The 13,808-nt window shown below is 34.8% G+C and overlaps 1 protein-coding gene across 1 annotated transcript in view; it reads left to right on the forward strand.

Moving 5' to 3' along the window:
- Nucleotides 1-4,359, forward strand: part of OSBPL11 (oxysterol binding protein like 11) — a 76,012-nt gene extending 71,653 nt beyond the window's left edge. Inside the window, exon 13 of the mRNA XM_011363295.2 lies at nucleotides 2,686-4,359. Coding sequence (XP_011361597.1) covers nucleotides 2,686-2,751 — 66 coding nt within the window. The 3' untranslated portion in view covers nucleotides 2,752-4,359. The remainder of the gene's footprint in view (nucleotides 1-2,685) is intronic.
- The last annotated feature ends 9,449 nt before the right edge of the window (nucleotides 4,360-13,808 follow it).

Below are 13,808 nucleotides of genomic sequence, written 5' to 3' on the forward strand. Positions count from 1 at the left end.
TAGATTTAGGGATTTAATTGGCCACAAATGAAAATGCTAACAAAATCTTGTATCATAATAATAGACTATGCAATTTACAATTTTATTGCCTTTTGTACCACACTGAAATTCTGTTTGCTTCCAGAAACCGCATTTTAAGGGAGACATGAGAAACTTAACTGGCTACACAAAGGATAGTGAAGTGACTAGCATCTTTGCAACATTTAAGGAAAAAAGAATGAAATAGGGGTGTTTAGCCTGAAAAACAGAAAACGGGCCATTCATTATAACTTTCTTAAGGCTTATCACTTAGAACTTTTTAAATCAGTTCTAATAGCAAACTTGAGCTAAGCCCTAACTACCAAAAAGTACATTTTGAGTTTAACATAAGAAGGCATTGTATAACAATAAAAAACATCCAGTAAAACAGAGTACATCTTATAGTGATGTGTTTCCCATCGCTAGACCTATATAAAAGACTGTGGCTTATTTAGAAGAGTTTAATGCACTGGTTTTCAGTTGCACTAAATGATTTCTGAAGTTTTCTAAATTAAAGATTTTTGTTTTTTTGTTTTTTGTTTTATTACTTTCTGGTAGAACTCAGAAAGGTAAATAATGAACCATATCTGATAGCAAGAAGAGATTTGTCGATTGCCAAGTGTTAGGAAACCTTTTGAATTTTATTATTGGTCCATCAGGATAGACTCTGGAAAAAGTAATTTGAATGCGATTTTTGCAGAGTTATTATTCTTAAAAAACCCAAAATTTATTATAGTAATTTTATTACTTTCCTTTTTCTAATCTTTGGGTATCTGATACAAATTACCAACTGTTTTCATGGATAGACATAAGGAAAACTGCTTTATATCTCTGCATTTTTGTGCAAAAAAATACACCTTTTTAATTACTATTGATAACCTTAGATTTTTTTCATTTCAAGCTCATTAAGAAAGCAGATATACCAGAAGTAGATTCCAGAGGGGAAAATTTCTAAGGGAGGACTTCTGTAAATCATTAAAAATAAACAATGTAGGCTTAAAAGAAGGGAGCTATAATGAGGAAAAGGTGCAACCAATGGGATTTTAAAAGAGAGGCACCCTGATTCTTGCTACTAACATGACTTGTAAACTTGCTACTTCTCATTTATTTTTTATTTGACATATTATTAAGAGCCTGTCACTTAATTTTTTATCACACTTTGCAATACTGGATGGACAAAGTCCAAAAGTGATGGCAAGATATGGTGATTGTCTAATAAAATAGTGAATTTCTTTCAACTGAGGTGATCTTAAGTAACTACCTGACTGAAGGGTCGATTGGAAATGCTGACTCAGATTTGGGCCCCTTTGGGTGGTAAAATATAAGTAGGGCTTCCAAATGTTGTGCCATGGCACAGGGGTATAGCAGATGGGTTAGATGTGTGTCATATATTAATTCCTCAAGCCCATGGAGCAACCAAGTTGCATCCTGTGTGCGACTGGATCATGATGTATGCCATCACGTCTAAGAGGCTCCGTGGAGTACAAGTGAGGCTGATGAGGATGGCAGCTAGTTGTAGCTGGTTGGTACCACAAAGTTCATAACAAATTTGGAGCTATTGCCATTATCTACGGCTCTTTGCTAAGAAGAATATGTTATTGAAAAGTCGATTTTGTCTCCACTGTGGTCCTAAACAGAGTGCTTAGTAGATGTTCATAAATATTGCTAGGGGTAACAAGGGCTCTTCTACTTGTTTTGTATTTTCATTATTGCTCTCAGACTGATTACAGACCAGTTAGGAGTTGATCTTAGATGGAGGAGTAGAGTCAGTTGGTATAAAAAGAGGAGGATAGAGCAGCCTGAAAAGGTATAGATGAATTTAAAGTGTTTCTAGTATCATTTAATTATATCCACCTTTTTCTGATTATTTCTCACTGACATTTAACATATTAGGTCTTCCATTTCTTTACTTTTGTTATTATACATGTCCACCAGGATCTATTGGTTATATCCTCTTACGTGAATGTTTAACATTTCTTAAGTTGTATATATATGCAGCAGGAAGATTTGTATAGTATAGTAAACCATATTGGAGTCAGATGTGCTGTTTGAGCCCCAGCTCTTACCTTGGGTAGTTTATTTACCACTTCTAACTAATTGCAGTTCCTCATCTGTGAAGTGTGGGTAAGTATATGGAAAGTGCTCTGAAAAGAGTCTGCTCCTTTTTCTCTGAAGTTGAGCAACTCATTTCACTTCTCAGAGCCTCAGTTTCTTCATCTGTGAAATAAGGCGGATGATCAGGTAGCATGTCTTAACTTCTAAAACTAGCATTCTGTAATGTGGTTAGATAAGAATATCTTTTTCTTTTTTTATTATTTATTATGGTGACATTGGTTAACAAAATCCAATAAGTTTCAGGTGTACAATTCAACAGTAAGGCATATATATACATTGCATTGTATGTTCACCACCCATAGTTATATTTCTTTCTGTCACCACATATATGACCCCTTTAACCCCATCTGCCTCCTCCCTATTCTCCTCCCTCCCTACCCTCTGGTAACTATTAGTCTGTTGTCCATGTCCATGAGTCTCTGCTTGAAAAACTTCTGCTTTTAAATGTGAGAATAGAATTCCATTTCAATGAAAGCGTTGCTTCTAGTTTTGGTCACTGATTCTGAAAACATTAGAGGAATAGTTCTTTAATTTTTCTTCTACTTGTTTCAGGGAGATGGCTGGGTTTATCACAAACCCCTTTGGAAAATAATTCCAACAACACAACCAGCAGAGTGACACACACTATCTAAGACTCGACCAAATGAAATTCTTCTCTGTTTACCCTAAACCCTCCCAGAATGGAGTCATTGCACTGAATGACCTGCTTCCTGACTACAGACTACAGACTAGCTAAACACGAATGTACCTATTAGGGCACTATAGAACTGCAGCAAGACCAAAGTGTCCAAGAAGCACTATGGACCTCTCACCAACCTGTTCATGTGATGTGAGCAATATCATCTTAAAACCTTTGACCTGACTTGTCAGATGATTAGTCTTTTATCCAGTTCTGTCTCCTAAAGCTAAATTTGAATCCCCTATTTTTGCATGGGGGTCAACAGATATGAACACAACAGTGAGAACTCACTGATTTTGATTATAGTGAAAAGTGAAGTCTCTTTCAGAGTCTGTGCTTTGCTTTCTCTCAGTAACTGAAGTATTCACTACTCTTATAAACAAACCAAGAGAAGGAGGAAGATGACGCAGAAGTGGATTCAGCCATTGTGCCTGAAATCAGTGTTAAAAAAAAAAAATCAGCCAGGTTGCAGTAACAAGGCATTCTGTTCCTTCAGAGAGACTGTGTGCCTGTGTCTGAGGATCTTATCCATTTTCCACCTCTGTTGGAACTCTCTTTTAAAAAATATATTTATAAATTGATTCGAATTATAACCATGAAGAATTTTTTTCTTCTGAACATTTTAATATACTTGAAAACAGCATTGACTTGAAAAATTTCAGAACATTTTTCAGTACCTAGTTTTATTAAATATTACACTTGAGAGACAGTTTTTTAAATGTGTTCATGTCAATATGAGATTTTGGCCTTTCTCAAGAACTGAGGCATTAAAGAACATAGCAAATATTAAATAAAACTGTTACTTTTTTCCTTATCTTTTTTCACTTGTAGGTTAATATCCAGTATTATGTATTATCCCTCTGGATGAGTATGCTTATCTTACCTCTGTTCACTCAAAATTTAAAACAACTATTCATATTTGTCAGTAATTCAGAAGTTATGTATACGACTGGGGACATGTATAGTATGGTTTTATTTTCTTTCCAAGGAAACTCAAATGCTGAAGAAAGAGTATGAAATAAAAAGGTATCAGGAAGTTGTATTCAGGTACAAATCTTTTTTTAAATAAGTATTTTATTGAGGTTAAAGAATTTCTGGCAACTCAAAGAATAGTGCTAATTATGGTTTTCATCATTCATTTGAGTATTTATTGAGCACCTACTTATGGCGCTCAAATTTGTTACTATAAGTACCTTAATTTTCCAAGAGTGGTGCCTTATTCTGTTTCTTCTGATGTGGTCTTCCAATCAGTGTGTATAACATATACCTGTTATTCATCAGCCATTGTAGGTGGCTGTATTGATTGCATCATCATAAGAAATTTAAGCTTTGTGCTCTGATAAATTCGTCGAAGGGGTTCATAGGACGAAAACAGCAAAACAATAATTTTTTTCAACAAATTGTAAATTGTAAGAAAACAATTGGTTTATGTATAACCATTTTAATGATTTTCTTGTTCATTTTTGCTGTGAAATGCACTGAAAAAATTTCAAAGTGAGTTATAGTTCATGTGTTGGAAGATTGAAAAATAATAAAACTAGAGAACATGATGCCTTTGTCTGTTTTATGAATGGAGAGAAATAGAAAGTTTATATTTTAATAGAGTTACTGCCCTGTTCATTTAAGAGGCATTGATATTCTTTAAATCCTTATCTTCAGGAATCTCTTAAAGAATAAATAAGAGTTTAAAAATTCTTATGAAGAATAATACATTTATGAGTAATTGCAATCTCCCCAGGTTATTGGATTGAACTCTTTGACAGGCGTGAAATACTACTTGAGGGTAATTGTTTTACTTTGTCCCTCTCTTCTTGACATCCCACCGCTCTCCCACAAGCAGAACCCAGAGAGCAAGGAAGAAGAATATCTGCATCCAGAAGCTGCAGCTTATCTACCTGACAGAAGCCAGAGGCCTTTTCTATTAATTTGTTTGTTTGTTTAACCTACACCTTGTTAATATTTGGCCGGGGAGGGGGGGGTGGTTGTGAAGAGTCTTTGTAGCAATTGCTGCAAATGTGTATCTGTTTGTTTGGGGCCAAAGTTTTAAATGTACACTTTCCTTCTGGCTAAGAATTGTGTGTTAAGAAGTTCAAGACGAGAAGTGACAAAAAGAATATTCTGGCCGTGTATCTGGTGCCATGTTCATGACACCACCCTATACTTTCTGTCAAACATTTATATTTAAGCCCCATAATTATGTTCCAATTACTTGCATTTTGAATAGATAGTTTTTAAGCCCTGAAAGGTAAATTTTAGATTGTGTATTGGGTGAGATATGGCATCCATACATTGATTTTCTGAACTCTACAAGTTGTGACCATCACTTCTAATGCCTACTTGTCACCAAAATAATAAGAAAAAGAATAAAAGTATTGAATCTCTCATTCCATAATTCTAGCACGTATACCCTATTCTCATTATAAATATCTGGTACTTGATGAAGCAGCTTCTACAGATGAAATCTTAAAGGATTTATTAATTAGATAAGACTGGTAAAAATATTACCTTGAGATGAAGGCTAACTAACATCTATTCAACGTGTTCCCCCAGAGAAAGGCAAATTAGTATGACTACTCCTGAATCTATACTTTGGGGGGATTCTTTTTAGCTACTACAGTGACTGGAAGCTGAGTGGTGATTCACTAGAGATGGTAGGAAAGAGAAGAGAAGATGATCCTACCAGATGAGAATTAAAAAAACACAAAAAACTCAGACATGAAAAATGAAAATTCTAATAAAATATATATTCTCATGTCATAAAATCCCTACGTGGTCCAAAAACCAATCTGCCCAAGAAATTCTTACATATTGCAAAATGTTTTCACTTGATGTTCACAACAGCCCTGTGAGATTAAAAAGTCAGGGATGGCTGTTGAAACTTTACAGGTGAAGAAATTGCTCAGAAAGTTTAGTGCTTACTTTGAGTCACTTAGCTAGACTTGCATTCATTCAACAAATATCTGTTAAGCATTCTTTGGGGCTAGATGGTGCATTGGACTCTGATGTGGCAAATACTATGCCTATCCTTACACACTTAGGTGAGGGAAAAAACCTAAATTCCTGAGAGTGGGATATTAACAAGGCCTCAAGGCTATTGGTCTTTCCAAACCCTAGAAAGGCATGATGGTACCTGGATACTGTGGAGGCAGAGTTGAGCAATAAGTTGAAATCAAGGGGTTTTGATCAAAGTCTGTGTAAGAAGCCCTAAACAATGCAGCCAGGTGACTGATGCTTGTGCCACTCTACAAGAGACTGGAGAGATTGCCAGAGAGTTTCCCAATTCAGAAGCAAATAAATCGATGAACTTAGGTAGCAAATTAAAGTCTACATACTTAAAACTAAGACCTTCCAGTCCCCTCCCCTATGCCATACCCCAAATATTGGCAGTCAGTCTTATTCCCTCGGACGAGATTAAAAGTTTTTCGGGGGGACAATAACTCCAGAAAAAAGCCCTGCAGATATCTTTGGAGGTTCCAGCAACAAAAATGTCTCAGCTGACAACCCTGTTAATTACAGTAAAGCCAAGGCAGCTGCTCCCTCTAACATAACCAACCCTCTAGCCTCCCACCAACACACCGTATAGACAATACATTACATCTCATTTTAGTAGCTAAGGATCAGAAGACATTTGGGTAAAGTTTCCAACACATAAAAAGATCAAAACAGGAAAAAAAAAAATTTGAAGAAGCAGATAATTTGGGAAATGGGGGAAATAACCAGAAAAACCTTTGGGCAGATGAGATGATCTTATTTCTATGAAACATGAACAAAATGTATTTTACTAATGTACTATTTAGAGAACAAGAGCAGGTCTTGGAAATTAAAAGCGTGATAGTTCAAATGAAACATTCAATAGAAGTTCTAGAAGATAAGAGCTCTCAATAAGACGAAAAGGACAAAAGATGGACAATAGGAAAGAAATACAAAAATTAGAGGAGCAATCCAGGCTGCCTAAGAGTTTTATCCAAGAGAAAACCAATGAAAGAGACGATATTTAAAAATATGAATATGTACATAAGAAAATTTCCCAAAACTGAATGATGTGAATGTGATTGAAAATACCATGAGTACACTGCACAACATAGAAAAAATAGAATCCCAAATCAAAGCACGTCATTGTGAAATTTTATAACCCTAAAGATAGAAGATTCTAAAATCGTAATGGTATCAGCCTTCTCAATAACATCAGTGAAAGCTAAACGCAAAAGAGCAGCACGTCCAATTTTGCCTGGAATTTTATCCCCTGCCAAAGGGTAACGGATATGCAAAATTAAAATTTTATCCCAGCATTTTTTGGAAGCTATTAACATACATGCTCCAGCAAAACATAAGAGGAGGGAGGAAAGCAGGAATTGGAAAAGATAAGGGGTCAAGAAAAACAGGATCCAACAGAAGAAAGAATCAGAGAGGTTTCTGCTCAACAATGTCTAGACAAATGGTCTCCCATGAACTAGTTTCTCCCACAGCTATGTTTTCTGTGGACAGCCCTGACTTTAGAAAGTTTTTTGAACCCCAATCTGTCTCACTATAACTGATATCATTGGTCTCAATTCTAATGAAGTTTATATAACATAAGAATGTTTCTTCTTTGACATTGCAATACTTCATATCTTTAAATATAAGTTCTCCCAATTTTAATATTCTGAGGTTATTCAGCTGTTCTTCATATGGCGAGGTTTCATCTTGTGATCAATTTTCCGAAAATACACCATGTATCAATGTTATGTGGACTACTTGGAAAAGGCCAGAATATTGCAAACGGAATCTTGTTTTAGACTCATTATGTGTTCCTTTTTTAATAGCTTTGTTAATGTGTAATGGACTTAAACTACACATTGTTAAGTATACAATTTTATAAGTTTCAACATATATCTACACTCATGAAACATCGCAATCATGATAATGAAAATATTTATCATTCTCGAGAGTTTGCTCTTGCCCCTTTGTAATCTCTCCCGCCTTTCCCTCTCTCCACTCCTGTTTCATTTCCAGGGAACCTCTTGTATTGGTGTACTGAGGCTGCTATAACAATTACCACAAGCTCAGTGACTTAAAACAACAGAAATTTATTCTCTCACAGTTCTGGAAGCCAGAAGTCTGAAATAAAGATGTCAGCAGGGCCACAATCTTTAGAAGATCAAGAAGAGAATTCATTCTTTTCTGTATCCAGCTTCTAGTATCTTTTTGGCATTCTTTGACTGTGGCCAATTACTCCAATCTCTGCTTCTGTGGTCGCAGTGCCTCCTCCTCTTCTGTGGGCCTTTTCTTCTTTCTGTTTTGAATCTCTGCCTTCCTTTTACAAAGACACTTGACATTAGATTTAAGGCCCACCTAGATAATCCAGGATGATCTCCTCATCTCAAGATCCTTAATTATATCTGCAAAGACCCTTTTCTCAAGTAAAGTACCATTCACAGGTTCTAGGAATTGGGATGTGGACTTATCTTTTTGGAAGCTACCATTCAATCCACTCTACCACCATTCTATATCATAGATCAGTTTACATTTTGTAGAATTTTATATAAATGGAATCAAACAGTATGGTCTATCTTGGAGGCGATCTGGCTTATTTCACTCAACAATTATTTTTGCTATTTATTTATATTGTTTTATCAGTAGTTCATTCCTTTTTATTGCTGAATATCAATCCATTGTTTGGATGATACCACAATTTGTTTATCCATTCACTGGTTGATGGACATTTGGGTTATTTTCAGTTTTGGGCTCTTACAAATTAAGCTGATAGGAACATTCTTTTCCAAGTCTTTGGCCATATGCTTTCATTTATCTTGGGTAAATACCTCGGAGTGGAATGGTAAGTGTATATTTTTAGCTTTTTAAGAAACTACGGGTTTTCTGAAATGCTTACGCCATTGTACATTCCCATTAGCAGCGCATGAGAGTTCTAGGTGCTTCACATCGTTGGCAGCGCTTGGTATGGACAGTCTTCTTAATTTTTGCTATTCTAATAGGTGTGTCATGGTAGCATGTTATAGTGTTAATTTGTATACCCCTAATGATTAGTGATGTAGAACATCTATCTTTTTGTGTGCATGTATGCCATCTGTATATCTTCGGTGAAATGTCTGTTCAAATCTTTTGCCTATATTTTAATTTGCTTGTTTTCTTACTGAAGTTTGAGATTTCTTTATATATTATGGGTACAAGCCTTTCGCATTTGGTTTGTAAATAATTTCTCCAGTCTGTGGCTTCTCTTTTCATTCTTTTAACAGTGTCTTTTGAATAGCAGATGTTCTTAATTTTGAAGAAGTCCAATTTATCAAAATTTTTTTTTATGGATCATGCTTTTGCTGTCATATCTAAGATCTTTCCTAACCCAAGGTCACAAATATTTTTCTCCTATATTTTATCTTAGAAGTTTTATAGTTTTAGCTCCCACATTTAGGTATATAATCCATTTTGAGTTATTTTATTGAATGTGCTACAAATTATGTATTGAAGTTTTTTTGGTTTTGGGGCTTTTTGCATATAGATACCCAATTATTTTTGGCACTATTTGTTTTTTAAAAAACCAAACTACCTTTTGTCTATTGAATTGCCTTTACCGCTTTGTCTAAAAATCAAGTGATCATAAATGTACAGGTCTACTATGGACTCTATTGTTACAATGATCTATTCGTCTGTCTTATGGCAACACTACACTGTCTTGATTACTGTAGCTTCATAATAAATTTTAAAGTCAGATAGTGTAAGTCTTCCAGCTTTGTTCTTCTTTTTTCAAGGTTGTTTTGGCTATCTAGATCCTTTCGTTTCCACATAAATTTTAGGACAAGCTTGTCAATTTTGACAAAGCCTCCTGGGATTTTATTGTGATTTCATTGAAGCCATAAATCATTTTGGGGAGAAGGACATCTTACCAATATTGAGTCTTCTCAGCCATTAACACAGTATATCTCTTCATTTATTTCAGTCTTGTTTAATTTCAGCAATATTTTGTAGTTCGTAATATACATATTTACACATTTTATATCAGATTTATATCTGTGTTTCATATTTTTGATGTTATAAATGACATTCTTAAACATTTTCAGTTTCATATTGTTTGTTGCTAATATGTACAAAAAGTACAATTTATTTTTGTTTATTGATCTTGTATCTTTTGTGTCCTGCAGCCTTGCTCAACTCATTTATTAACTCTGGAAGTTCTGTAAATTCCTTATGATTTTCCATATAGATGTTGTCATCTGTGAATAAATAATATTAATCTTCCTTTCCAATCTGAATACCTTATTTCTTTTTATTGCTTTATTCAATTGGTTAGAACCTTCAGTACAAAATGAAATAGAAGCAGAGAGAGCAGATATCCTCACCTTGTTCCTGATCTTAGCACAAAACAATGTTTTGCCATTAAGTAGCTGTAGTTTTATCATAGAAGCTCTTTATCAGTTTCAGGAAGTTCCCTTCAATTCCTACTTTGCTGGGAGTTTTTAAGCAGGAATTGTTGGATGGTTATTGTTGCCTAAATATGCACTCCCTAATTTGGAAGCCATTGGGTCAATTGTTTATTTAGCATATAATCAATTAGAAATCTCTAGGTCTTAATAACTCCCATGGCTAAAGCACAAAGCTGTTATAAAAGAGTGGGGTGAGCATAATTTGAAACCTGAAGTCCCCTTCTTATTTACTGGTTTCGCCATTTACTATCTGTGAAACTGAAGTCATCTAACCCAGCTCTAAGACTCACTTTCCTTATATTTAAATTGGTAATAACAGAGTAATGCTAACAGCCATGACTGGCACGTGTCAGAACCCGAAAGAGTACCTTCTTAACTGCTCCTTAAATGCCTCGCTTGCCTAACCCTGGTTTTGACCCTGCATTATGACGTTGAGTTACATGGTGTTCTGGAATTCTTAGTGTTATCCAGCATTGTCCTTCTCTAAACTTAGCTCTCACTCTGAGAGAGCTGGATTTTTCTGAAATATGACAGTGAAAAAAATTCTAGATGTATAATTTCAAATTCCTTGAACTTGAATTGAGATTTTTTAGCTCTATCCATAATACTTATGGGATCTTGAGCAAACTATTTAACTTTTCTGAACCCTACTTTTTCAAACTGTAATATGAATAATAATACTTGTCTTACCTGCCTTGTAAAGTGTTTTGAGGTTCAACAAAGTGATGGATGGAAAAACTGCAAATCATCACTCAAATATATGTTATTAGCATGGCCAATTATGAGTGGGTAGATCACTGTTGAAAGCTTGATTTCCTGGAAAACCCAGACATGCTAAAGAAATGACACAAAGATGTTCCAAGTCTGCAAATTTATTGCACCCTTTCCTTCCCTTGGTACATCATTGGTGAATCACTCAGGCAAGCACAAACATATTCAAAAGACAAAAATATACAATTAGGTGGCTCTTTACAAGGCCAAAGAGTGCAACTCAGAGTGAGCAACTTTCACTTGACTTTGAAATGAATTTGATTTTATTCAAATTCCCTTTAATTGATGTATAATATATTAGCAATAAAATGTACTTAAGCGGACAATTCAGTGAGTTTTGACAATTTTAAGTATTCATGTAACATCCATATCAAATCAAGATATTAAACCTTTCCCTTAACCCAGAAAGTTCTCTCAGGTCCCTTTGTAGTCAAATCTCCCACCCACCTAGAGGCATCCATTCTTAGTTCTATCATAGGATACTAGTTTTGCTTGTTCTGGACTTCATAAAATGGAATAATACAGAAAGTACTCTTTGAAAAATGGCTTTTATATTTTTGTTATATTAAGATCTTTTGTTATATTAAGCATAACTCAGAGCTAAGGTATCTGTGTTCCCTTGGATATTTAAAAGCAGAGGCCACTTAAGATTTTATATTTGCATTAATAATTGTTATAACACTTAATTTCCAACTGTCCTTCTGTTTTTCAGAAACACGCTCACTGCAGTTAAAGAATGAGCACTTAAGTAGGGAGTCAGAAACCTTAGGTTTGGTCTTTACTCCACAACCTTGGGCAAGCTCTTGGCTATAAGTTCTGGCTAACAAGGACATTTTAGCTTTTTATCATTTTAATCAGATTCACTGTTAAAATTAGATATATTTCTTGTAAACATTTGAAACTTTAAATTTTCTTCTTAGGTGAGCTTGGAGGGAAGCTATACTTATTTCCTTTAGACCTGTTCTGCTGAGCTCTAGATATTAGTCTGCATTGTATGTAGCTTCTTTTACACTGTGCAGCCCAGATACTAGGCTGAAACATTTTTGAAAACAAATGACTTCATTTCTGGAAAAATTGTACAGTGGTTGACTCAAGGGTGGGAAAACAAAGGACTCAAGTTTAGAAATTGAAGGCCAACTTACTTTTTATTGTATACCTGTTCATACCACTTAATTTCTATGCCACGTACATGTATTAATTTTTCAAACATTTTAAGTGAACTTAAAAAGTGGAGGTGAATTGAAATTATACAGCTGAATATGGGTTTTGTGGCCCAAACAAGAGACTTGTCCTGTATAACTTAGTTAATATTATTTGCTAAACTTTATTTTTTAAAGACTGCAGCAAAGCGTGTTTTTATTTCCAGCAAATATTATAATGTCTTGCTGGTGTTTCTCCTAATGCTTTACAGGTTGAATTTCCTTTTAAAAATTTTATTTATTTAGTTAGTTAGTTAGTTAGTTAGTTAGTTAGTTAGTTAGTTAGTTTCAGGTATACAGTACATTGATTAGACATCTATATAGTTCATAAAACGATCCCCTAATAGCACAATCTCTCCCCAAACCTCCACCTAGCCAATGTATTAATGCTAACTACATTCCCTATGCCATGCTCACCATCCCCGTGACCACCCATCAGCTACTAATTTGCACTTCTTTAGCCCTTTACACCATTATCCCAGCCCCCCAAATCTCCCTTCCCTCTGTCCAACACCAAACTGTCCACTATATTTGTGAGTCTGTTTTTGATTAGTTTGTTCTTTTTATTCCCTAGGTTCCGCATATAAGTGAAATCATACAGTGTTTATCTTTCTCTGTCTGACTTAAATACCTTCTAGGTCCATCAAAGCAATATCTTTTTCCATCCCCTTCCTTTTCATATGTAGGGGTCTTGTTATCTTATCCTTTCAACTACTCTGTCTTTTGGTGGGAGCACTTAATTTTTTTCCATTTAAGGTACTTATTGATAGGTATGTAGTTGTTACCATTCTTTATTTCTGTTTTTGATACATGTTTTTTCTTTTTAAAGAAGTCCCTCCAACATTTCCTGTAATACTGGCTTGGTGGCGATAAATTCCTTTAGCTTATTTATGTCTGGGAAGCTCTTTATCTGTCCAACTCTAAATGATAGCTTTGCTGGATAAATTATTCTTCGTTGTATATCCTGGGCCTTCATCCTGTCCAATATTTTTAGCCAAGCCCTTCTGTCCTGCATAGTTTCTTTTGAGAAATCAGCTGCCAGTCTTACGGGTATTCCCTTATAAGTAACTATCAGTTTTTCTCTTGCTGCTTTTAATAGTCTTTCTTCGTATTTAACCTTTGGCATTTTAATTATGATGTGTCTTGATGTAAGCTTTTTTGGATCCTTGATTCTTGGAATTCTCTGAGCTTCCTGGGGTTTTATGTCCATTTCCTTCACCAGGTTAGGGTAGTTTTCCATCATTATTTCTTCAAACAGTTGTTCAATATCTTGATTTTCTTCTGTTATGCCGATGAAACGAATATTTGGAGCCTTAATAGTGTCTTGTATCCTCTTTAAATTATTTTTATAGTCTTGGCATCTTTTTCCTTGCCATTCCGATTGAGTGTCCTGATTGGCTTTCCTGTCCTCTAGATAGGGCATTTAATCCTCTTCTTTATTCACTTTGTTTATTCCTTTGTTTATTCCATTTAACATACTTCTCATCTCAGATACTGTGTTCTTCATTTCAGACTGGTTCCCTTTTATAAGTTCTATTTCCATTGTTGTTTTTTATCTCTTTTTTGAAATTCTTACTGAATTTAGCTACACTTTCCAAAAGTTCATTGAGC

Source organism: Pteropus vampyrus, unplaced genomic scaffold, assembly GCF_000151845.1.
Source record: "Pteropus vampyrus isolate Shadow unplaced genomic scaffold, Pvam_2.0 Scaffold84, whole genome shotgun sequence".
Taxonomy (NCBI): Eukaryota; Metazoa; Chordata; class Mammalia; order Chiroptera; family Pteropodidae; genus Pteropus; species Pteropus vampyrus.